At 42.2% G+C, this 26,243-nt stretch overlaps 1 protein-coding gene across 1 annotated transcript in view; it reads right to left on the reverse strand.

Moving 5' to 3' along the window:
* Positions 1-26,243, reverse strand: part of LOC134340466 (glycylpeptide N-tetradecanoyltransferase 1-like) — a 99,219-nt gene that overhangs the window by 16,404 nt on the left and 56,572 nt on the right. The window contains exons 3-9 of the mRNA XM_063037763.1: positions 25,977-26,121; positions 17,473-17,591; positions 13,454-13,545; positions 9,967-10,083; positions 6,814-6,984; positions 2,543-2,651; positions 363-533 (exon numbers count right to left, since the gene is read on the reverse strand). Of these exons, the coding sequence (XP_062893833.1) occupies positions 363-533; positions 2,543-2,651; positions 6,814-6,984; positions 9,967-10,083; positions 13,454-13,545; positions 17,473-17,591; positions 25,977-26,121 (924 nt within the window). The remainder of the gene's footprint in view (positions 1-362; positions 534-2,542; positions 2,652-6,813; positions 6,985-9,966; positions 10,084-13,453; positions 13,546-17,472; positions 17,592-25,976; positions 26,122-26,243) is intronic.

Raw genomic sequence — 26,243 nt, forward strand, 5'->3', positions numbered from 1 at the left:
GGAGATACAGAATCCTAAAGGCACACACTCAGCGATTCAGGAACAGCTTCTTCCTCTCTGCCATCTGATTCCTAAATGGACATTGAACCCCTGGACACTACCTCACTTTTCAAAAAATATACACTATTTGTTTTTTGCACATTTTTAAAATCTATTCAATATACGTATACTGTAATTGATTTACTTTATTTATATATTATATTTATTATTATTTTTTTTTCTTCTATATTATGTATGGCATTGAACCGCTGCTGCCGAGTTAACAAATTTCATGTCACATGCCGGTGATAATAAACCTGATTCTGATTTATCATCCTATGGTTCCATGCATTGTCCTCCATAATTAGTAAATCATTATTTACCTCAACCACATAAGTTTCTATAATATTTTCCTGAGGCAAGAACCAGTGAGCGACCTCCTCTTCATTCATTATTGGAGTCAGATAGAATTGCTTCAAATATTCTCTCAACAGTCTGCACACACTTTTCACATCCTTGCGTACCATCGGCCTCAGACCAGGTGTTTTTGGTGTCTATGATATCAGGAAAAAAACAAGTATTCCATCAGGGTCTCTTCAGATCAAACAAAACTCATGGGGCCTTCTCACATTGTCAAAAGCAAACACTAAATTTTGTGATGGAGTCCTGGTGGGTGGAAGAAAGCATCAGCAATAATCCCAAAGTGGCTCTGTTCCTTCCACTCTACGTCAGCGGCTTACCAACATCTCAGTAATATTGTAGCACAAGGATTGGTGACCATCTCCTTAGCAGTTACTATTTTATTTCTGTGCACCTAAATCACCCGCAATCCAAGAAAATGGGATGGGAAACAATCCTAATCCTACCAGAACATGCTGTCACATTAGAAATCGCAACAATTTTTAAATCCATCCTCTGCTCAAAGCAGGGTGTGTGCTTCATAAATGCAGCGTCGCTAATTTCTTGGTAGTGCCAGCCATAGCAAAAACTTCTCAACAACAGCACAAGTCGGCAGGTAGTTGAACTCACCCCCATTCCCACATTGTCATTATAGCTAACTAGAAGAAATGATTAGCACTTATGAAGATCATTATCCTTAGATCGCTTAAAGATTTAATTGATGTAAATTGTTGATCCAAGGTAGGAAAAATGGTAGCAACACTGCAACTAGATCTCCCAAACCAATAAAAAACTTGACCAAATAATTTGCTTCAGGGCTGTTGGCTTAGGGAAAAGTATTGGTTCAGATATGAGCAAAACGCTATCCCCCTCCCCTGATTGTAGACCTTAGCTACCAAAGTGCCTTTAACTCTTTTCTTAATGAATAATGAGCTTGGATGATGCTGCGTGGGTTTAGTACCTGAAGTGAACTAATTGTTGCCTGCTGATTTTGTGTAATACTTCAAAATTGCACTGATCAGTGGGACATGAGCCACTGCCCTTCTGATTCAAGGGCTTTAAGTGAATAGAAATCCCATGATTGGATCCATGCACACAAAATCAACAGGCAACAATTAGTTCACTTCAGGGATTAAACCCATGCAGCACGAGCCAAGCTCATTATTCATTCAGAAAACAATTGATGGCACTTTGAACTTTGGCTTAGTTCGACTTGTAATGAGAACACAGGTCCCAGTTCTCCATGGAGTTCTTACAACCAAAGATACAATCAATCATATTGTTTGCAGAAAAAAGGAATTTCTAGTATATGTGTAAAAGCTGAAGATAACAAGCTAACTAGCACTAGACCTCTATTTAACCTCCTCAGCTAATTCTCAATTGATTTCAGAGTTTTAAACATCTAATTCCATTCTGGCTATGACCATGTCCAAAGTGCTTACTGGTACCATTATCGAACTCATTGCTTTTGAGTTTGTGCACTTGTCCAACAGTTGTGGTTTGACCCAAAATCTAGCTCAGGATGGGATAACAGGAATGGTATACATGGGTAAATTAGTCACGGTGGTCTGAAGAGCCTGTTTCTGTATTGTGTGATTGTGAGGATTAACTTTTACGATTTCTCTCAGAATCTCATTTTCCTCTGCAAGGACATCATCATTCAGACTGGTTAATGTAAGAAGTTTGGACACCTGGAGTAGAGTGAAGGGCAGATTAGAGGTTCATGGGCAAGTCTGCAATTACTTTGTTAATATTTTGTTACACAAAGGTGCACAGCAACACAGCCAGTAGAGCCGTTGTTTCCCAATGACAGATGTGGGTTCAATCCATGTGGAGCTTTCACACTTCCCCATAATTGCTTGGGGTTCCTTAGGTATTCTGGTTTCCTCCCACACCCCAAAGATATGCAGGTTGGTAGGTTAACTGGCCACTGCAAGTCGCCTCTGGTGTCTTTCCCTGGGTTTCTGTTAGTGGCAAAATAACTGGAACAAACTTGACTTGTATTTTCCACTTAGCTGAAATTGCTTAGCTTAATTGGAGAGAAACATGTTCAAAAAGAATACAGAAACTCAAAGATGTTCCTATTATAAGGAAGGTAACAAATACATCACTCAAAATATAAATGCCTATGAACAAGATTTACTGAAACAGTGTTAAGGCTCACCTCTGGTAGTCTATATAGTTTCATTGTTCGTTGCATAGTCATGTTTCTGCTCAGATGGGAGAATTTCACCTCAACTAGTTTGCGTGGGTTCAGTGACCTATGCCAGTACCTGCCCAACAAATCATAGAATATTCTAGTCAGTCACCAATAGTGCCTTACAGCTGTGGTCCCTGACCTCCGGGCTGCGAAGCATGCAAGGGTGCAGTGGTAGCCGGGATGCACCCAGCACATCTTTAAGGAAAAAGCCGAAATAAACAAGCTAATTAATTAGGTGCCGCCTGGCACGTAATTAATTAGCTTGTTTATTTCGGCTTTTTCTTAAAGATGTGATGGGTGCGTCCCGGCTACTGCTGCACTCCTGCATGCTTTGAGGATTGGTATCGGTCCGCAGCCCGGAGGTTGGGGACCACTGCCTTATAGGGTGGAATTAGAGGCTTCCGGCAAAGTAAGTGCGTCACTCAATAGAAAGATATTGCTTGAAACATTCCCAGGAATAATTCATATTATAAACATGTTACAAGGCTTACAATGGATAGGCTGGTTAAGAATCAAATGTACCATCATGTATAAGCTTTACGTGCAAAAGCCATGCTACAGGAACCCTGCCTGCTAACCAAGCCCAGGTGGATTATACTACAGCTAGGTGATAATGGCACAACAGATGTATATGTGTTCAATGGAGAGGTTTATGTCACTTACTTCCAGTCAGAAGGTGAAGGCCACTTTACAAAGACCATGCCGCATTAACGGGTTTGTAAATTTAGAATGTGCAACGCACAAGGTGATGGGTTTCACCATCCTTTCATAGATGTTATTCTTTTATGGCTATTGATACCACCATGAATGGAGGAAGTAAATCTAGTTTCAGCTAATAGGGCTAGCCTGCTCGATTGCAACACCATCATATGCCAATGCAGAAACAATTAAATGGATTCCTAGCTTGGTCAACACCACTATCGTGCACAAATCACTAGATTCTGGAATAGTTCTGGAGGACTGGAAAATTGCAAATGTCACTCCACTCTTCAAGAAGGGTGGGAGGCAGAAGTAAGGGATTATATGCCAGTTAGCCTGACCTCAGTTGTTGGGAGGATACTGGAGTCTATTGTTAAGGATGAGGTTTCGGGGTTCTTGGAGGCACATATAAAATAGGCCAAAGTCAGTATGGTTCCTTAAGGGTTAATCTTGCCTGACAAAAATGTTGGAATTCTGAAGAATTAACAGGAGGATAGACAAAGGAGAGCCAATGGATGTTGTATACTTAGATTTTCAGGCCTTTGACAACGTGCCACACATGAGGCTGCTTAACAAGAGCCCATGGTATTACAGGAAAGTTACTAGCATGGATAGAGGACTGGCTGATTAGCAAGGGGCAAAGAGTGGGAATAAAGATAGCACTTTCTGGTTGGTGCCGGTGACTAGTGGTATTCTACGGGGGTTGATGGGATCTGTTTCTTTTTATGTTGTATGTCAATGACTTGGATAATGGAATTGGTGGTTTTGTGGCCAAGCTTGCGGACAATACAAAGATAAGTGGAGGGGCAGGTGGTGTTGAGGAGGCAGGGAGGCTGCATTAGGACGGAGACAAATGAGGAGAATGGGCAAAGAAGTGGTCGATGGAATACAGTGTCAAGAAGTGTACAGTCATGCACTTTGGTAGAAGGATCAAAAGTGTAGACTATCTTCTAAACGGGCAGAAAATTCAAAAGTCCGAGGTGCAAAGGGACTCGGGAGTCCTTGTATAGGATTCCCTAAAGGTTAACTTGCAGGCTGAGTCAGTGGCAAACACAATCCTCACCCCCAACTCAAACTAGAATATAAAGGCAAGGATGTAATGCTGAGGCTTTATAAGACACTGGTGAGGCTCATTTGGAGTATTGTGAGCAGTTTCAGGCCTCTTATCTAAGAAAGGATGTGCTAACATTGGAGGGGATTCAGAAGAAGTTCACAAGAATGATTCTGGGAATGAAAGGATTATCGTATGAGGAACATTTAATGGCTCTGGATCTGTACTCGCTGGAATTTAGAATGAGGAGGGATCTCATTGAAATCCTATTGAATGTTGAAAGGCCTAAATACAGTGGATGTGGAGAGGATGTTTCCTTCAGTGGGGAGTGTAAGACTAGAGGGTACAGCCTCAGAATAGAGGGGCGTCCATTTAGAATGGAGATGAGAAGAAATTTCTTTAGCTAGAGGGTGGTGAATCTGTGGAATTTGTTGCCACTGGTGACTGTAGAGGCCTGGTCATTGGGTGTATTTAAGGCAGAAATTAATAAGTTCTTGATTACTCAGGGCATGAAAGGTTATGGGGAAGCAGGAGAATGGGGTTGAGGGGGGGAAATGGATCAGCTATGAGGAAATGGTAGATTGGCCAAATGGTCTAATTTTGCTCCTATATTTCAGGGTCTTATGGTTATGGTCTCTACTCAGGCAGCCAGAAGGGGACCCAGGGACACACAAAATCAAATCTGTTGAGGAGATTGCAAGGAGATCCTAGGAAACAAACAAAGCATATTACTATACTTCTGTAGCTGGTGGCTAGAAGTCTTTACCTTGGTTATTTTTGACAGATTAAGTAGACAGCTCTTCATGACTACAGCCAAGAGGCCTACTAGTACTTAGAAATCCATCACCACTAACTGCCCCCCCTCCATAATCAGCCATGCTTTCATATTTAATGGAAGTTCAAAGGCGAAATGCTATTTTCCCCTTTCTCGGTTTCTGCTATTATATGCATAAAACTGTCCATAAGAAAACAGTTCAAATAATGTTAGTGATTTTTGTCATTGTAAAGCCCAAACTACTCTTTCATGAGTTTTATTTGGAACAAATTCAGTTGGGGCTGAGAAACTCCAGGAAGATCACTTTATATGCATAGGTACAGTGGCATACAAAAGTTTGGGCACTCCAGTCAAAATTTCTGTTACTGTGAATAGCTAAGCGAGTAAAAGATGACCTGATTTCCAAAAGGCATAAAGTTAAAGATGACACATTTCTTTAATATTTTAAGATTACTTCTTTATTTACATCTTTTACAGTTTCAAAATAACAAAAAAGGAAAAGGGCCCGAAGCAAAAGTGCCACTGGCTGCAACACAAGCCCAAAGCATGATTGATCCACCCCCGTGCTTAACAGTTGGAGAGGGGTTCTTTTCATGTCATTCTGCACCTTTTTTTCTCCAAACATACCTTTGCTCATTGTGGCCAAAAAGTTTTATTTTAATTTCATCAGTCCACAGGACTTGTTTCCAAAATGCATCAGGCTTGTTTAGATGTTCCTTTGCAAACTTTTGACGTTGAATTTTGTGATGAGGATGCAGGAAATGTTTTCTTCTGATGACTCTTCCATGGGGTCATATTTGTGTAGGTGTCGCTGCACAGTAGAACAGTGCACCACCACTCCAGAGTCTGCTAAATCTTCCTGAAGGTCTTTTGCAGCCAAATGGAGGTTTTGATTTGCCTTTCTATCAATCCTACGAGCAGTTCTCTCGGAAAGTTTTCTTCGTCTTCCAGACCTCAATTTGATCTCAACCGTTCCTGTTTACTGCCATTTCTTAATTACATTACGAACTGAGGAAACGGCTACCTGAAAATGCTTTGCTATCTTCTTATAGCCTTCTCCTGCTTTGTGGGCATCATTTATTTTAATTTTCAGAGTGCTAGGCAGCTGCTTAGAGGAGCTCATGGCTGCTGATTGTGGGACAAGGTTTGAGGAGTCAGGGTATTTACAAAGCTTTGAAATTTGCATCACCTGACCTTTCCTAACAATAACTGTGAACAAGCCATAGCCCTAACAAGCTAATTAAGGTCTGAGACTTTGGTAAAAGTTATCTGAGAGCTCAAATCTCTTGGGGTGCCCAAATTTTTGCATAGTGCTCCTTTCCTTTTTTCCCCCCACTCTAAAATTGTACAAAACAAAAATAATACACTAATTTTGCTTAAAATGTTGAAAAAAATGTTTCATCTTTAACTATGACTTTTGGAGATCAGTTCATCTTCTACTCACTTAACTATTCACAGTAACAGAAATTTTGACCGGGGTGCCCAAACTTTTGCATACCACTGTATAAGGAAGATGAAAATACATTTCATCCTGAGTTCATTAAGTAAATGAGTAGAACTTGTCTTAGGAATACTTGCTGAGTTACTGTAGAATGAGCTCTTCTGTCCTCTGCTATGCCTATCCTGGGTAAATTATTTCTACTTTGGTGCAGGCTTATTCTAAGGGTTGTACGTTGTGATAAGGAGAACCTGCTAAAACTTGGACCATACCTGCAAGTGCCTACGGGTTTAGGCAACACCACACCTGCAGTGTACACAGCCTGATAGCTGCCTTCAAGGTTGACTCTCCTAGTGATCTCCCGGATCAAGACTGGAGCCACCCGTTTAGCTCGTAGCTTTTTATGCACACACAGGAAGTTAATTTCCACCATCTTCTTTTGGCTGGAGGTAAAAAGAAGACATGTTTACAGATACACGAAAAAGTAAACTCTAGAAAACCCAGATTTATAAGCTGCATCAAAAAAGAAAAACAAGCAGCAACTGTGGAGGCAGAAATTTCAAGTATACAGAGTCCCATGTACTCCAAACACCTTTACCAGTGTCTCACGCATGGTCTCCTGCCATATAATCTTTAAGGAAGTTTCGGCAGGAGGCAAGATTGTTAATATAGGGTGTCACTGTGAAAGAAGGACTTTCTGGAAAATAAAACACTGAAATGGTCCATGACTTTGTGATCATAACAAGATAGAGAGGAGGCAAATGCTGAAGTGTGAAACTACAAGGGTGCCACATCAAATATAATAAAGCGTGCCTCACCAAATAAAGATGTGTGGAAGAAAAACAAGTAAGGGGGCATGTTGAGAACAGTTGAGAAAATAATGAATATCATGAAAAAGTGTGAGTATGATGGGGAATGTGACAGAGTGAAGATGGGACCAGGAAGGGGAATCTTGGAGTTACCAAGTCAGAAAGTAATCACAAAATATTACAGTGTTTAAGGCATCCGTTAGTCTTGCGAGACCATGGATCTGCGCCTGGAAAGTCTTCACTCTCCAGGGCACAGGCCTGGGCAAGGTTGTATGGAAGACCAGCAGTTGCCCATGCTGCAAGTCTCCCCTCTCCACGACACCAATGTTGTCCAAGTGAAGGGCATTAGGACCCATACAGCTTGGCACCAGTGTTGTTGCAGAGCAATGTATGATTAAGTGCCTTGCTCAAGGACACAACACGTTGCCTCAGCTGGGGCTCGAACTCACGACCTTCTGGTAGCTAGTCCAATGCCTTAACCCACTTGGGCACGTGTAATACAGTGTGGATGAGGTGGATATATACAGCACCAGAGAGAGTAAGAAAGTGGGGTTTGAAGCAACGTTCAGAATGATACAGCATGCTCATGCTGAGCACTGACAAACTCAGGGAGTTGCTAAGAAAGGGGAGAGAAAGTAGGAAATTTTAGGCCAATGCCAAAACAATAATGGCGTCTTATGATATTTCAAACAAAAGCAATTTTATATTATTCAGAATTTTATATTAGCTCAGATTTCAGACACCACTGTGACAGCTGAGGTGAGCAGAGGGACCTAGTTCCCTTAAGAGAGTGGTAATAGCAAATTGGTAAAGGACTTAGCTAATATGTGTTGATTGGAAAATGGGAATAGAACTGAGAGGGTAAGATAGGTACTGTGGACATAGTGAAAGACGGCATGAGATGAGATGGGAGCAAAACAAAAATGAAATAACATCTTGGGCACATCCACAAGTTCCTTTGTTGTATTACCATCAGCCAAGTCCTCTCTTTTCCAATTTGCTACTACCACTCTCTTAAACAAGCTAGGACCCCTGCTCACCCCATCCCTTTCAAACTAATTGAACCTGCTGTTGCCTCTCAACTCCCCAAGCAGCTTTCTGCTATGGTAGATTGGAGTAAGTTGATAGATTCCTGCACCCTGAGCTGGACTGAAATGGTATTAATTAAAGTCACCAAAGTAACAGAGTCCATGGTAATCTTTCTCTTTTCATTCTTCTCAATTTGGATAAGTCAATGACAATGAACCACGCCTTTTCCATCTAGTGGCTTTCCATCAGGTGAACACAGCGCTTCATCAGTTGGCCTCACTTGTTGCTACACTAACCTATCCAGTTCAGGTTAGAACACAGAACAGTACAGCACAGGAACAGACCCATCAGCCCAGGATATTGTACTGCATTAAAATAGTAATTAAAGGCCTAACCAAACTAGTACCTTCTGCCTAACAAGTCCACACTCCCCCATTCTCTGCACACGCATGTGCCTATCTAAGCCTCTTAAAAGTCTCTACTGTATTTGCCTCTATTACAACCACTGTGTATAAAACCTGCCCTCCACATCTCCTTTGAACTTACCCCCCCCCACCTTAAATGCATGCCTTCTAGTGCTAGACATTTCAACCCTAGGAAGGTGATACCAGCCACGTACTAGCTATCTATTCTATCTCCTCTCATGATTTCTATCAGATCTCCCCTCAGCCTCCGCCACCCCAGAGAAAACAACCCAAGTTTGCCCAACCACTCCTCAAACCAAATACTTCCTAACCCAGGAACATCTTGGTAAAACTCTCTGCACCCTCTCCAAAGCCTCCACATCCTTTCTATAATGTGGTGATCAGACATGTATGCAATACTCAGATGTAGCCTCATCAGTTTTCTAAAGTTTAAGCACGACTTCTTGATTCTTGAACTCACTGCCTTGACTAATAAAGGCAAGTGTGCCATATACCTTCTTTATTACCCTATCAATGTGCAGCCAATTTCAGGAAGCTATGGACTTGGACCCCACAATCTCCTTGTATGTCAATGCTATTAAGGGTTCTGCCAGTAGCTGTGTATGCATGATCCCCCAAAGTGCAACACCTTACACTTGGCCAGGTTAAACTCTTATCTGTCATTTCCCCACTCATATCTACAAATGATCTATATGTCACCGTCTCTTTTGGAAATTTTTGTTGTGGATTCACAATGTGTGATCTGTGAACTTACTAACAAATCTTTTTCTCCTTTCCTCACCTAGTTATGTGATGTGAAGTGCTTCACCAGCATTGGTCCTTGGTCCATTCCCATTTTCCTCAACTACTTTTTTTCTGTTGAGCAGCATTATTTGAAGAAATTTTGTTTGCTTTCATATACTCACTAATGACTCTTGCTTTGATACCCTTCAGCTACCTTACTGTTGTTAGCCTGCATAACTGCAGTTTCTTCCTGCTAACGATTAAGCCATTGTTGTTGACCTCAATCACAAACGCTACTCCTTTACTACCTATCTCAAGCAAAAATAATTGTTCTTAAAGTTCTATGAGTACTTGGAAAGTCAGAGGACAAAACTGATGCATCAGCCAATTATTGACTATAGACTTGTTAGTACCAAAAATAAGAAGCAAGCTTACGTACTGGTCATAAATCTGAATATTAGCTGGAATGGCACTGATGAAGCCCACTAATTTTTTGTTGGAGACAACACGTACTCCACAGTGCCACTGGAGCAACCAACCAGGAGGACGCAGAGCCCTAAAGAGAACACCAAACAATGTTATTTCAATTCATCACTAAAGAACATCTGACATCTGAAGAATACATGCAGGATTTAATCTGCAGCCACAGTATACATGTAGACAGGTGTCAACAGGTCATGCTAAAATAGTCACCAACATATCCCAAATTTTAATTCACCTCTGTGCTGCCCATTACTGGATCAACTTGTGGACAGACAGATAGTGACTAAGGATTCTCAAACATCTAGAGCACTGTGCACAATTTAAGTTCCCTTACCTAAAACAGGGGATAGTGGCATTAGAGGCTGCCCAGAAAAGATTAACCAGGCTAGTTCCTGGGATGAGAGGACTGTCCTACCAAGAGGGCAAACATATTGGGGTCTATATATTTAACAAGTATAGATAACCCTGGGTGTTGAGGGACATTGATGTTTGGATAAAGTGAAAAATAGAAAACATATGGCAGACATAAATGCCTTAAGAGGAGAGATCTGTCAAGATTATCAAAAGTGTAGGGAGACACTTAATTAGGAAAGCTACGAAAGGTCACAAATATCACTGGGAGAAGGATTAAAGCCAATGGTGATTTACAAGTATATTGAGGGCAAAAGAATAACAAGGGAAAGAGCAAGCACGTCAGGGTTAATCAATAAATGGAGTCAGAAAATATAGATGAGGTTCTAAATGAATATTTTTCCATCAGTAGTCACAAAAGAAACAGACTTCTCTCTCCTAGTAGTGGGAGAGTTCAGTGAAGGGGAAGATGAAATTCCAGTGCAAGCTCTATAAATAAAGATGAGGTATTTAATGCCCGAGTGGTCTTAAAGATGGGTTAATTTCCAGTGCCAGATGAGATTTGCCCCGGGCTACTAGGAGAGGCAGGGGAGGAGATTGCAGGGGCTCTGGTTGAGATTTTTACATCTTTGCTGACCACAAGTAAGGTACCAGAAGACTGGAGGACAGCAAATATGGTCCCCCTTTTTACCCCAAGCAGGGCAGCAGGGAAAAGTCCAACAACTACAGCCAGAAATCATTAGCAGGAAAATAATAGGGGGAAAAAAACTGAGGGGCAGGATTACAAGCATTTGGAAAGGACTAATTAGAGAAAGCTAGCATGATTTTGTCAAGGGCAAATCCTGTCTGACTAAACTAACCAATTTATTTTGAAGCGATAGAAAAATGTATTGCTGATGGAATGCAGTAGATGGACTTCACAGAGGCCATTGACAAAGTGCCACATGGGAGACTGGTCCAAAAGATAAGGTCCAAGGCAAGTTGGCAAATTAGATCCAAAATTTGTTGGTGATAGAAGACAGAGGATTATGGCAGAGGGCTGTTTTAGTGATTGGATGCTTGTGACTATTGATGACACTCAAGGATCAGTGTTGGGATCCTTGCTGTAAAAAAAGTGGATGAGTTGTATGTGGATACAAGAGGCATGGTCAGCAAGATTGTACATGACACAAAGATTAGGTGAAATTACTGACAGTGTGAAAGGTAGTGTTAGGCTATAGATTAATGACTGATCTGTCAGTGTGGACATGAAGGGCCAAATAGCTTGTTCCTGTGCTATATGACAATGTATTCCTTGGAGTTTAGAAGAATGAGTGTCCTTATGGAGACGTGCAAGATCCTGAAGGGACATGACTGGGTAGGTGTCATGATGTTTTCACTCTGGAGAGTCTTGAATGAGGGAATATTATTACAAAGTAAAGGAAAGTCATTTTAAAATCGAGATGTGTGGGAACTTATTTTCACAGAATGTAATGAATCTCTGGGATTCTCTACCCCAAGGTGGTCAAGGCAGGATCACTATTAGTATAAAAAGTGGAAGTGGATCAAATTTTGAAAAATTGAAAAATTGGAAAATTGAGTATCATAGAGAACTGGCTTAACTCCACCACGGACAGTCCCAAGCCTGACTGCCAAAGGAGGAGTGTTGGGCATGGGGCTAGCAACCACATCCTATAAAAACCCAGCACTACAGAGTAAACACCAACAGGAGCTCCAAAGACATCATCCCTGGGAGAGGAATGATCTTCACTTAGAAGACATATTGATGGGCCACAGCTGGACTTGAAGACTGGCCCAAGACAGGACTCTGGCGAGTTGCTCTCGGGGGTTACTGCCGCAGCAGGGTTGATGGGGTGAAGAAGAACACCGAAGGCTCAAGAGGCGAGGTGGCCTATTCCTAGCTCCTATTTCCTTGTGATCTTGTGATACTTTTCTGAGTTCTTTTGTGGGAGGTTACCAGGCAGACAGGGGAATAGAGAGACAGAGATGTGGAAGTGTTTAGAAGTGTCATATTTGTACTGACTTCTTGGAAACTCTGGATTACAAATGCTCAAAGTGGAGAAAGAACATTCAAGGTATTGAGGACATCAGTGCATGCTCTTTGAACATAGAGAAGTCCAATATAAGTGGAAGGAGTGAGCTAGCTTGCAAACTATCTACCTGCACCTCTACACCACCAACCTTAACTTCAGTCAGCCACCTCCTTCCTATTTTTGGAAAGGTCAGCAGTTCCTACATTGGCATTGGCTTCTTAATCCAGGTGGAGAAGGAATGAGGAGATGACAATAGTGTTATGTCCCTTGCACACAATTATTTACATTTGATTTTAACACTATGATATTAACTAGGCATATAATGTCTTTTTTAAAAAAGCAGGCAACATATCATGCATTCCAAATTAAAGATGTTTAAAAATGTTTTTTTATTTGTTTAGGACAAACGGATATGAAAAACAGAAATGGTACAGTACATCAGCTAACTTTTGTTAGAATGCTCTATCTGTGCCAACTTACCCAAATTACAAGTAACTACTTTAGTTTTCTTATAATCTTTCTTTTATTAGGTTATGAGTTTCTAAATTTTCTTTAAACAAAGTTTGGGCAGGGTACAGAAGTCCTTAACTTTTTCACTTACAAAGGGCAAGAGAACAAAAGATTTAAACAAAAATAATGTGATTGTAAACGCAATCTATGCAATCCATGTTATTAGCCCATCTCCTCACATAATAGCTTGGTATGTATGCTATTAGTAATCACAGAGTGTATAAATCTCCTTCCTCTCACTTTGGTTCACAGCTTCGTCATTGTCACAATGTGTAACATCCCACCTCCTCAAAGTACAGCTCTATCATTTACACTGTATACCACCTCACAGCTCACACTGTATCGGAGTCAAGAGCACCACTTTATATTCACAGCTCTGCTCTGCACCTAATTAGAGTTATCTAAATTGACACTGGGAACAATGATGCTACTCAACTTAACTATGCTACCCAGATTAGTTATAGCATTGGTTAGAGCTAAAACGGAGATACCTTCCCATAGCTGAAAGCACAGTTATAAATTTAACTTATAACCGGTTATTTTACTTACCACAATAAGAATTCAGGCGAGTAATCAAACCTAAACATGTTGTCATCATCCTCCACATAGTTCTCATTCAGCAAGGTGTACAACTCTTTCAGCTGAAGATTCAAACACACAGATAACTAGATTCACCTCACTGTTGTAACAAAAGAGTTCACATACACCAAGGCAGAGACCAAATCCCAGACTGGAATCAAATTCAGCAGATTTATACAAGTGGTACCTCTTCAAATTCATATAGGGTCATAAGGACAAAAAACAGGTCGTTTGGTCCACCAATTCCACACCAACATCTACCTTGTTTATTTGTAAATTCTCTGCACAATCCCATCAACTGCCCTAGATTCTACCACCCATCTACACATTAAGGGCAATATACAGTGGGCAATTAATGTACCAGCTCTCGTGTCATTCGGATGTGGAAGGAAACGGAAAAAACCCAGAGGAAACCACAAAAATCACAGGAGCATGTGCAAACTACATACAGACAGCAGTGGAGATCAGGATTCAACCCAGCTGGAGCTGAGAGGCAATGTCTCTACTAGATGTGCCCTCATTTATAGTAGCAAGAAAAAGTTTGTGAACCCTTTGCATTACCTGGTTTTCTGCATTAACTACTCATAAAATGTGGTCTGATCTTCATCTAAGTCACAATAATAGACAAGCACAATCTGCCTAAACTAATAACCCACAAACAATTGTAATTTTCACGTCTTTATTGAACGCTTTGTTTAATCATTCACAGTCCAGGCTGGAAAAAGTATGTGAATCCTTGCATTAAAAACTAGTGTAGAACCTCCTTTAGCAACAATAACCTCTGCCAAATATTTCCTGTAGCTGCTGTTCAGACTTGTGCAACAGCGAAGAGGAATTTTAGACTATTCTTTCATACAAAACTGCTACACTTCATTAATATCTCTGGATACCTTGCATGAACAGCCCTCTTCAGGTAAGATCTGAACTCTGACTTGGATATTCCAAAACACAGATTTTCTTCTTTCTAGACCATTATGTTATTGATTTAAGCAACACACATCAAAGTTGCTGGTGAACGCAGCAGGCCAGGCAGCATCTCTAGGAAGAGGTACAGTCGACGTTTCAGGCCAAGACCCTTCGTCAGGACTAACTGAAAGAAGAGATAGTAGGAGATTTGAAAGTGGGAAGGGGGAGGGGGAGATCCGAAAAGACAGGAGAAGACAGGAGGGGAGGGGTGGATCAAAGAGCTGGAGAAGGGAGAGGATCATGGAACGGGAAGCCTGGGGAGAAAGAGATGGGGGGAGGGGAGCCCGGAGGGTGGAGAGCAGACAAGGAGTTATAGTGAGAGGGACAGAGGGAGAAAAAGGAGAGAGAGAAAAAAAGGGTGGGGGGGGGAATAAAAAATATATTAAAAAAATATATTAAATAAATAAATAAGAGATGGGGTGCGAAGGGAAGGAGGGGCATTAACGGAAGTTAGAGAAGTCAATATTCATGCCATCAGGCTGGAGGCTACCCAGACGGAATATAAGGTGTTGTTCCTCCAACCTGAGTGTGGTTTCATCTTTACAGTAGAGGAGGCCGTGGATGCATATCAGAATGGGAATTGGACATGGAATTAAAATGTGTGGCCACTGGGATATCCTGCCATGATGAGGTAAGGAGACCTGAAATACTGTGGCCAAGGATGGGCTTCGAGTGGCCAGAACTGTGATCTGGATAGAGGTGCCTATGAGAGACATGACGACGGGCCGCTGAACTGTCTGACCCACTTCCTCTTCTTGGCCGTCAGAAAATTCAGGAACTGCATGAGCAACTGCAGTTGCAGCAGATCCACGTTGAGGTGGACGTCTCCAAGCCTGACCTCACAGCTGCCCTGAAGGACATTCGCACTCATTACGAATCTGTGGCCAGCAAGAACCTGCAGGAGGCTGAGGAGTGGTATAAGGCCAAGGTGAGCACGTTCCACACCCAGTAGTCACACACAGCTTTCTCTGGCGAACAGAGCATAGGTGTTCAGCGAAACGGTCTTCCAGCCTGTGTCGGGTCTCGCCAATACATAGAAGGCCGCACCGGAAGCACCACCATTCAAGGCCCGAGACAGTCCTTCCAGGTGAGGCGACACTTTGCCTGGGGTGATATACTGTGTCCGGTGCTCCCGGTGCAGCCTTCTATATATTGAGGAGACCCGACGCATGCTGGGAGACCGTTTCACTGAACACCTACGCTCTGTCCGCCAGAGAAAGCAGGATCTCCCAGTGGCCACACATTTTAATTCCACGCCCCATTCCCATTCTGATATGTATCCACGGCCTCCTCTACTGTAAAGATGAAGCCACACTCAGGTTGGAGGAACAACACCTTATATTCTGTCTGGGTAGCCTCCAACCTGATGGCATGAATATTGACTTCTCTAACTTCTGTTAATGCCCCTCCTCCCCTTCACACCCCATCCCTTATTTATTTATTTAATATATATTTTTATACATTTTTTATTTTTTCCCCCTTTTTTCTCCCTCTGTCCCTCTCACTATAACTCCTTGCCTGCTCTCCACCCTCCGGGCTCCACTCCCCCCATATCTTTCTCCACAGGCTTCCCGTCCCATGATCCTCTCCCTTCTCCTGCTCTTAGATCCACCCCTCTCCCTCTTGTCTTCTCCTATCGTTTCGGATCTCCCCCGCCCCCTCCCAAATCTCTTACTAGCTCTTCCTTCAGTTAGTCCTGACGAAGGGTCTTGGCCTGAAACGTCGACTGTACCTCTTCCTATAGATGCTGCCTGGCCTGCTGTGTTCACCAGCATTTTTTGGTGCGTGTTGCTTGAATTTCCAGCATCTGCAGATTTCCTCGTGTTTGTGTTGTTGATTTACTTGTGTTTCGGATCATTTGTTTCATTGCATCATCTAACTTCTACTAAGCTTCAGGTGACGGATCACTACCCTGACACTGTCCTGTAAAACGTCTTGATACAATTTTGAATTAACTGTTCCCTCAATGACTGCAAGCTGTCCAGACCCTGAGGCAGCAAATCAGTCCCAAACCATGATACTCCTTCCACCGTGCTTCACAGTTGGGATGAGGTTTTCATGCTGGTATGCAATGCCCTTTTTCCTCCAAACATAGTGATGTGTATTTCTGCCAAAAAGTTCAACTTTTGTCTCATCAGTCCACAGAACATTGTCCCAGAGGCATTGTAGAACTTCCAGGTGGTCTTTTACAAACTTGAGACGTGCAGCAATGTTTTTTTTTGGAGAGCAGTGGTTTCCTCCGTGGTGTCCTTCCATGAACACCATTCTTGTTCAGTATTTTTCTTATAGTGACCATGAACAGAGACTCTAAGTCTTTTGCTGTTACCCTTGGGTTTTTTCATCTCCTTCAGCATTCATTGATTAAAACACCTGACTCCAAATAACTTTTGTAGAAGGCATTACCCCAGAGGTTCACATACTTTTTCGAACCTCGACTGCGATTGTTTAAATGGTGTACTCAGTATTGACGAGAAATACAATTGTGTGTGTGTTATTAGTTTGGGCAGATTGTGTTTGTCTATTATTGTGACTTAGATGAAGATCAGACCACATTTTATGAGTAATTAATGAAAAAAAAACAGGTAATTACAAGTGTTCACAAACTTTCTTGCAACTGCACAGGACATTGCACATAATCATTCCAAGGGGGATTAGGATATCATTTGTGAGTAGCAAAACAAAATATGTTCCTAATTCTGAATTATATTTATATTAAGCATGGCCATTGAACATCTTTGCACCAAGCAAAATTGTATACCAAACCAAATTCACTGTAAATCCACCCTTCTCAAAGGCTACTCAAGCAGTTCAATTCAAGTAAATGGAATTTATAATAAGCATCTAAATTGTTTGGGTATTTTTTGGATTTCAGAAGTGAAAGACTGAGGATTTTCCAACATGCTCATTTAAAACATCACACACTATAACACAGAATTATACATTTAAGGGCATCAAACAACAGCAATATACAAAAAAATGTAATTACAAACTCTGCAATACACATCAAGAAGTAACTGACTCACCACTTCAGCATTCCCAAGATCCAGGGCATCCCACAGAAACCCTTGTGGTAGACTGTAGGGCTCTTGTCGAATATTAGCCTTGTCTGGCTCAATAGGGCCATGCACAGTCACTACTTCACCTGCAACAAGATGGGAGTTTAAACCAATGAATTTTTTTTTTAGTTGCAGTGCAATTGCTAAACTATCTAGCTCTGAGACAGTACAAGCACATAAGTAATACGTTAGAAAAGGACTGGCACTGAGAAGCAGTCGCCTGCACAAGTTACAGTATGACCACAAAAGATACCAGCTGCAATGCCAAAATTCAGAGAGACGTTGAGGGGTTCTAGGCCTGATTTGAAACAGAAATATCACTATAATACAGTGCAGTTAAGTAGGAAGAAATCATAATTACTTGAATAGGATCATAATTCTACTTGCTGATTGAGTAGAGGCAGCAACCCGCGGCAGTTTTGAGCTTTGAGCAACTGCAAATCGGAGATTGGAAACCTGAGAAGACATCATTCACTCAGGTTCGCTGATCGAGTAGAAAAAGACACCGACTTGTGGCAGTTTGGAGCCTTGAGCAGCGGCAAATTGGAGACCAGAACCCTGAGAAAATGTAACTCACCCAGGTTCACTGATTGAGTATAAGAGGTAGCGACACGGCAGTTTGGTGCTTTGAGCAGCAGCAAATTGGAGATCAGAAGCCTTATACGTAGCTCACTCAGGTTCGCTGATTGAGTAGAAAGGGCAGCGACTTGTGGCAGTTTGGTGCTTTGAGCAGCAGCCAGTCAGCGTTCAGGATTGACTGGCAAAAACAAATTAAATTGAAGTAAGACTGGGTAAGCAGAACGGGCATCGTTAGAGTGGAGATGTTTAGGCGTTAATTGTTTGAGGCTTCAGTGAGAGAAGGAAAAAAAGCTGAAGGTAGAATTCCTTCCCCCCACCTCCACAGTTTATTGTTATTCCTTCTTTATATTTGCAGTAGAGATGCCAGGCAGGATAGTGGAATGCTACTCTTGCGAGATGTGGGAAGGCAGGAAGACCTCCAGTGTCCCTGACGACTTCACCTGCAAGAAGTACATCCAGTCGCAGCTTCTAACACTCCACGTGAAGGAGCTGGAGGTGGAACTGGACTCAGCATCATTTGGGAGGTTGAGAGAGTGATAGAGAGAGGTAGACAGAAGAGAGGTAGTGACTCCCAGGGTGCAGGACACTGGACACTGGGTAATAGTCAAGAAGGAGAAGGGGTTTAAAAAGGCAGTGCAGAGTACCCTTGTGGCCGCCCCCTCGACAACAGGTAAACCATTTTGGATACTGTTGTGGGGGGATGACCTAGCAAACAAAAGTCAGAGAGCTCAGGTCTTCATCACTAAGCCTGGCTCTGTGACTCAGAAAAGAAGTGGTTTGGGGGAAGAGGAGAGCCGAGCTGTGGCGACAGGGGATTCATTAGTTAGGGGAGCAGAAAGGAGGCTCTGTGGACAAGAATGAGATTTCCACATGGTATGCTGCCTCCCAGGTGCCAGGGTTTGGGACATCTCGGATCACGTCCTCAGCATTCTTAAGTGAGAGGAGGAACAGCCAGAAGTCATGGTCCATTTAGGTAACAACAACATGGGTAGGACGAGTGATGAGGTTCTCCTTAGGGAGTTAGGTGCCAAGTTAAAGGGCAGGAGTTCCAGGGTTGTGATCTCAGGATTGCTATCCGTGCCAGGTGCTAGTGAGGCCAGAACTAGGAAGATTATACAGTTTAACATTTCATCAAGGAATTGGTGTAGGAGGGAGGGCATTAGATTTTTGGATCATTGGGCTGTCTTCCAGGGAGGGTGGGACCTGTACAGAAGGGTCGGTTTGCACCTGAACTGGAGGGGACTAATATCCTAGCAGGAATGTTTGTTAATGCTGCACGGTGAGGTTTAAAATAGAGTTGGAAGGGGATGGGAACCAGTGTCAGAACAGTTAGTGGAGAGGTTATGGAGGCAGATGTTGGTAAGACCTCAGACAAAGTCAGGAATCAAAAGGTTGAGCATGTTGAGACTAGTGTCCTCAGCTGCGTAAACTTCAATGCAAGAAATATTACAGGAAAGGCGGATGACCTTAGGGCACGGATCAACACCTGGAATTATTACATTGTAGCCATTAGTAAGACTTGGTTGTAGGAGGGACAGGACTGGCAGCCCAATTATTCTGGGGTTCCATTGTTTTAGATGCAATAGAACAGGAGGGATTAAAGGAGGAGGTGGAGCATTACTTTGTCAAGACAGATCGGAGAACTTGTTTAGTGAGGCATTATGGGTGGAACTGAGAAATAAGAAAGGTATGACCACATTAATGGGGCTATATTACAGACCACCCAACATTCTGAGGGATTTAGAGGACCAAGTTTGTAGAGAGATCACAAACTATTGCAAGAAACATAAATTTGTTGAAGTAGGTGATTTTAACTTTCCACATATTGACAGGGAATCTCATACTGTAAAAGGAGTAGAAGGGACAGAGTATGTCCAATGTGTTTAGGAAACTTTCCTTCATCAGTACATAGAAGTCCCAATGAGAGAGTGCGCGATACTGGCTCTTCTATTAGGGAACGAGGCAGGGCAGATGACAGAAGCTTATGTAGGGGAACACTTTGCAAATAGTGATGAAAATGCCATTAGTTTCAAATGTGCATAGAGATAAGTCTGATCTGCGGGTTGAGATTCTAAATTGGAGAAGAACCAATTTTGGTGGTATCAGAAAGAATCTGACAAGTGTGAACTGGGACAGGTGTACTTGGTAGGTGGGATGCCTTCAAAAGCTTGTATGTAGCTGTCAGAATAAAAGGTACAGATAACAGGTGTAGGGAAACTTGTTTTTCAAGATATTGAGGCCCTGGTTAAGGGAAAAAAAAGGAGGTGCATAGCAGGTATAAGCAGGTAGGAACAGATGAGGTACTTATGGAGTATAAGAAATGCAAGAGAACACTTGAGAAAGAAACCAGGAAGGCTAAAAGGCAGCATGAGGTTGCCCTAGCAGACAAGGTGAAGGAGAATTCCAAGGGTTTCTACAGATATATTAAGAGCAAAAGGGTTTCAAGGGACAAAATTGGTCCTCTGGAAGATCCGAATGGCAATCCAAGTGTGGAGACAAAAGAGATGAGGGAGATCTTAAAATTGACCAGTGAGATAGAGAATTGGAGGATAGCCAATGTTGTTCCGTTGTTTAAGAAAGGCTCTGAACAAAAACCAGGAAATTATAGGCCGGCAAGTCTGACAGCTGTAAGAAAGTTATTGGAAGATAATCTAAGGGACTGGATATACAACTATTTGGATAGACATGGCCTGATTAAGGATAGTCAGCATGGCTTCGTGCGTAGGTCATGTCTAATCAATCTTCTAGAATTTTTCAAGGAAATTACCAGGAAAATGGATGAAGGCAAGGCAGTGGATGTTGTCTACATGGACTTTAACAAGACATTTGACAAGGTCCCTCATGGGAGGCTGGCCAACAAGGTTCAGTTGCTCAGCATTCAAGATGAGGTAGTAAATTGGATTAGATATTGGCTTTGTGGGTGAAACGAGAGAGTGGTAGTACTGGTCGACTTTCACTAAGCCGACTACCTGTAATCCGGTCCCTTCGATAATCTGCACTGATTTCAAATTTTCCAGGCCATCGTGCCAATCTGCTGCGCATTATTTTGGTTGCACTAGCTCTGTTCATGTGTTGGCGCACTCTTGTAAGCACAGACAGGCGATTCCTGCATTTATTAATATCATTTGCGTGAGGCACGGCTGCCTGGCACCTGCTTGTCTCACCCGCCAGCAGCGGGAGAGCTGGTGCGCGCTGGGCCGGTCCGCCTTCTTGCCCGCCTGCCGGCAGTCGCGCACTGCCCTCCAGCGTCGCCCGGACGACGCTCCATTTTCTTCTGCCTATGACCTCAGATCAGACGTGGTGACCCGCTGAATTTAAGCATATTACTAAGCGGAGGAAAGGAAACTAATGAGGATTCCCTTAATAACTGTGAGTGCAATGTAGCCTTTGGGGTAACTGCAAGTCTGTGTCCTTGCTATTGCTTAGCTCACACCTGAGTGCTGGTAGTGGGTGCGCTTTATTTTTTGCCGGTGGGGAGGGGTGGAACTTAGGGGTTCTAACATTTAATTGTTGTTCATTCTTTGGGGCACTCCTCTGTTTTTTGTGGATGGTTGTGAAGAAAAAGCATTTCAGGATGTATATTGTATACATTTCTCTGACATTAAATGAACCTTTGAATCCTTAGATATTTTAAAGGTATGATGAGGCGGTTAGCTATTGCTTAATGTGATCCTTCTGTAATTCGACATTTTCACTAATCTGACACTCCTCGGGTCCCAACGGTACCGAATTATAGAAGGTTGACCTGTAGATAGATGGTTCCCTCTCAGAGTGGAGGCCTGTGACTAGTGGAGTGCCAGAGGGATCAGTGTTGGGTCTGTTGTTGTTTGTTAGCTATATCAACAGTCTGGATGACAATGTGGTTAACTGGATTAGCAAATTTGCAGATGACACCAAGATTGGGAGTGTAGTGGACAGTGAGGATAGCTACCATGGCTTGCGGGAGGATCTGGACCAGCTGGAAAAATAGGCTGAAAAATGGCAGATGGAACTTAATGCAGACAAATGCAAGGGGTTGCACTTTGATTGGACCAACCAGTGTAGGTTGAGGAGTGAGGCAAAACAAAGGATATGGGAATATAGGTCCATAATTCAATGAATGCGTCACTGGTAGATAGGGTTGTAAAGAAAGCTTTTAGCACATTAGCCTTCGTGAATCAAAATATCGCGTACAGGAGATAGGATGTTATGTTGAAGTTGCATAAGACATTAGTGAGGCCTAATTTGGAGTATTATGTGCCATTTTGGTCACCTACATACAGAAAAGATGTAAATAAGTTTGAAAGAATGCAGAGAAAATTTAGAAGGATGTTGATGGTTCTGAAGGACCTGAGTTATTAGGAAAGATTAAATAGGTTAGGACTTGAACATAGAATACTGAAAGGAGATTAGGTGAAGGTATACAAAACTATGAGGGGTATAGATAGAGTAAATGCGACCAGGCCTTTTCCACTGAGGTTGGGTGGGACTACAACCAGAGGTCATGGCTTAAGAGTGAAAGGTGAAAAGTTTAAGGGGAACATGAGGGGAAACTTCTTCACTCAGAGGGCACGAAAGCATGGAATGAGCTGCCAGCATACATGGTGCATGTGAGCTTGATTTCAATGTTTAAGAGAAATTTAGATAGGCACATGGATGGTAGAGGTACGGAGAACTATGCTCCCAGTGCAGGTCGACGGGAGTAGCATTTGAAATTGTTTCAGTGCAGATTAGATGAGCAGAAGGGCCTGTTTCTGTGCTGTACTTCTCCACAACTATGATATGAAAGTGCAGTTCAATTTGAAGAAAGTGTTTACCAACACAGAAGCTCAGTGATCCAAGACATGGTGGTTCATTAGATATGAGGAACTTTGGAGTCAGTCTAACTATCCCAACAGGACTGTCACCGGAAGGAAATAAATGCCTAATTAACAAAAATACTCACGAGGAGAAGGTCAATAAACAGATCTACAGCCATATGTATGGTTTAAGCATGGGAACATCCAAGAGAAATTCTGGTTCAACATTTATATAACAAACTGTATGATGCTGAACACAACAGTGGATGATGATGGGAAACTACGTCAGGGTAAAGAGATTTTGCTTTTTTTTTTGGATATACACCTCAAGAATCACAGTGGAACACTGCAGGCGGATTATCAACAGCCTCAGATGTGGCTCAAACACATGCTTAGATTAAGATTATAACATGCTCAGGATAGAGTTACCTGACTACAACTTGTGGGAACTCAAGGGAAAGTGACTGAAAAAAAACTTCAGCAGTACACAATTGTAGGGCTAGAGTTTAATGAAGATAAGATGACAATAAATAAGAGGCCTGTGAAAACAATGCAGGGTTTAAACTTGAAACTCTGCCAGACACAGTCACTGAGTTTAGGTGAATTGTGGACAAATCTTGGGGCAAGTGAGGATATAGCTAGTAGTGTTTTGGATTTTATAGAGAGGTGTCTACATTGTATTGATGATGCTCTCCCTTTCACATCACTGGCCTCCAAACTTTGAGCAACTAGAAAGAGAGTAATCAGTATAGTAGAGAAATAGGCTCTTCAGCCCATCGAGTCCACACTGATCATCTAGTACAATTTTTTAAACTCAACTCACACTGGTTCTGTTTTATTCTCCCAATATTCTCATCAAAACCCTTAATCCCAAGGTTCACACACATACCTCAGGTAATTTACAGTGGCCAATTCACTTACCAATGCAAATCCACCCTGAAGAAACCCAGTAGTAGTAGTCAGGGACAGTATATGCAAACTCCAACAGACAGCACTGGAGTTCAGCATTGAACCTGGGTCACTAGAGCTGTGAGGCAGCAGCTTTATGAGCTGCGCTACTGTGCCCACCAAAATACACAGCTCCCACGAGTTGTTGCCAGACATCCTTATTTTAAGAATGCTGTTGTACTGAGTGCCATCTAATCCAGTTTTTGACATCCACATCAATCTTTATCTGTTTCCAATGCTGGCTCTAGTCATGTGGTAGGCTGTTGATAATGTGCAGGGTTCCAGTGTGCTGGTGTTAAGGGGAAACACAGATTGGACGAATTCTTATAAAAACGACTTTTATCAATATCAAAATATTTCAACGTTTCACCACCCTCCATCTCTACAAATTACACTGGACAACAAAGATTTTGCTTCCTGAATACTTTTGGGTGTATTTTATGGATTTTGGGCTGCTGATCATGAAAATCACCATGAAATTTCCCTATCATGCACTTTTTTTTTCGCAATCGCCTATATTTGTTATTTTACTTTATAATTCAAGTCAATTAAAATGCTGCCCACGATGTAAACTGAAAAGTTTTCTATCTTCTCTAGGCATGCCTGGGTAGACTTTGCTTGGGCGGATGCTGCATGGCAGGATAGGTTTTCAAAAAGGCCATAAAAGCGTCATGCACATATCATTCCATGCATTGTGTTTACATGAATGTTGGTTTGCGATTATGTTGATGCGCATGCTCTACGCACATAGCGTACTATGTGTACTCTTTATAATAAAGTAACTGTATTTTCAAGAGTACTTGTGACAGCAAAATGTCTGGCCAATGTTGCAACAGCCGCAATACTTTGATATATTAGTGCCGAGTATACGCTTAAATCTCAAAGATGGAGCACGACTCCTCTTATTAAGAAAAGTCTATGAGCTGTACTTTGGGTATAAAATTAGCAACTAAGACAAAGCCTGGGTTCCTCACATTTATTGCGTTGCGCGTTGCGTCTGGTGTCGATGGTAGAGCTTGGCTCAGAGGTACTTGGAAGTCAATGCTATGCACTGTCCCAGTGATATGGCGAGAGCAGAAGGGTCATGTGACAGACTGCTACTTCTGTCTGACCAGTGTGTCTGCTTTCTCTGCTAAAAACAAGAAATCCATTGAATACCCCAATCTCCCTTCAGCCATGAGACCATGACGATAGTCTTCCGGTACTGAAGCCACCAGAGACATGGAGTCTACAGGAGGCAGACGAAGATGCAACGATGCACAAGCCAGGAATGGAAAACGACAGAGATTTTGTCAAGTGGGCCTCACCTGATAACTCAATCTTAGTTAAATGACCTAGTGAGAGACTTGGGGTTGTCAAAGGCAAAAGCAGAAAAGCAGAATGACTGCTGTCACGAGGCACAAAAATTTCCATGAAGGATTTCGATATTTGAGACAGATGTTTGCCAGAAGAACTGATGCCAAGATTAAGGAAGTCATTTTTGTTGGTCCACAAATCAAGCAGGTCACCAATGACAAGCAATTCGAAGAACTTCTAGTGGGACTGGAGAAAATCGCATGGAAGGCATTCAAGGATGTTGAATTTTATTTGGCAACTACAGAACACCAAATTACATGCAGCTGGCTGACAACATGCTTCAAGCATACAAAACCATGAAGTGAAACATGTCACTAAAGATTCATTTTCAGCATTCCCATTTAGACTTCTTCCCTGCAAACCTTGGCACTGTCAGTGACGAGCATGGTGAAAAGATTCACCAGGACATTATGGTCATGGAGAACCGGTATCAGGGCAACTGGAATCCATCAATGCTGGCTGATTATTGTTGGACACTTAAGCAAGAAGCCTCAGACACAGAGTACAAATGAAAATCATCAACAAAGCATTTTAGCTTAGTTGAACTATTACAAAGTATCAGCACTGTTATGCAATTAAATGCATTATATTCAATAAAAGTTAATTTCTTGTTTCTCCAGATTCCTATGCAATACAAGTAGTCTGAAATTATATATGTGTTCAGCTTCAAGCGGTCTACCATAACCACAAAAAAATTCAGAGGAAGCAACACTTTCAAAAAAAATTTGCTGTCCAGTGTTATTTTATGGATTTGCTGACCTTATCCATTACAACCTGGACAATGCCCACTATAAAATCTTTCGACATTACCAAGCTTTGGCACTGGCTGGGTATCCCAGAACTGGTAACTGCGTTTGGTTGCCTCCTCCATACTCTTTGCTGGACCTTGACCAACAGAAAACAGTTCAATGGCCTTCTGGATCTCTTGGAGCTTCTCGGCTGGCAACGAGTTAGCCTGAAAGACATTTAGTGAAAAACTGACTCTCTCTCTCTCTCAAATATTTTAGTAAAATACAAAAAATGTAGCTCAGGAAGAGTGCTCCTAGACTGCACAACCAGTCAGCCTTTTTGTGAATT

This window comes from Mobula hypostoma, chromosome X1 (assembly GCF_963921235.1).
Source record: "Mobula hypostoma chromosome X1, sMobHyp1.1, whole genome shotgun sequence".
Taxonomy (NCBI): Eukaryota; Metazoa; Chordata; class Chondrichthyes; order Myliobatiformes; family Myliobatidae; genus Mobula; species Mobula hypostoma.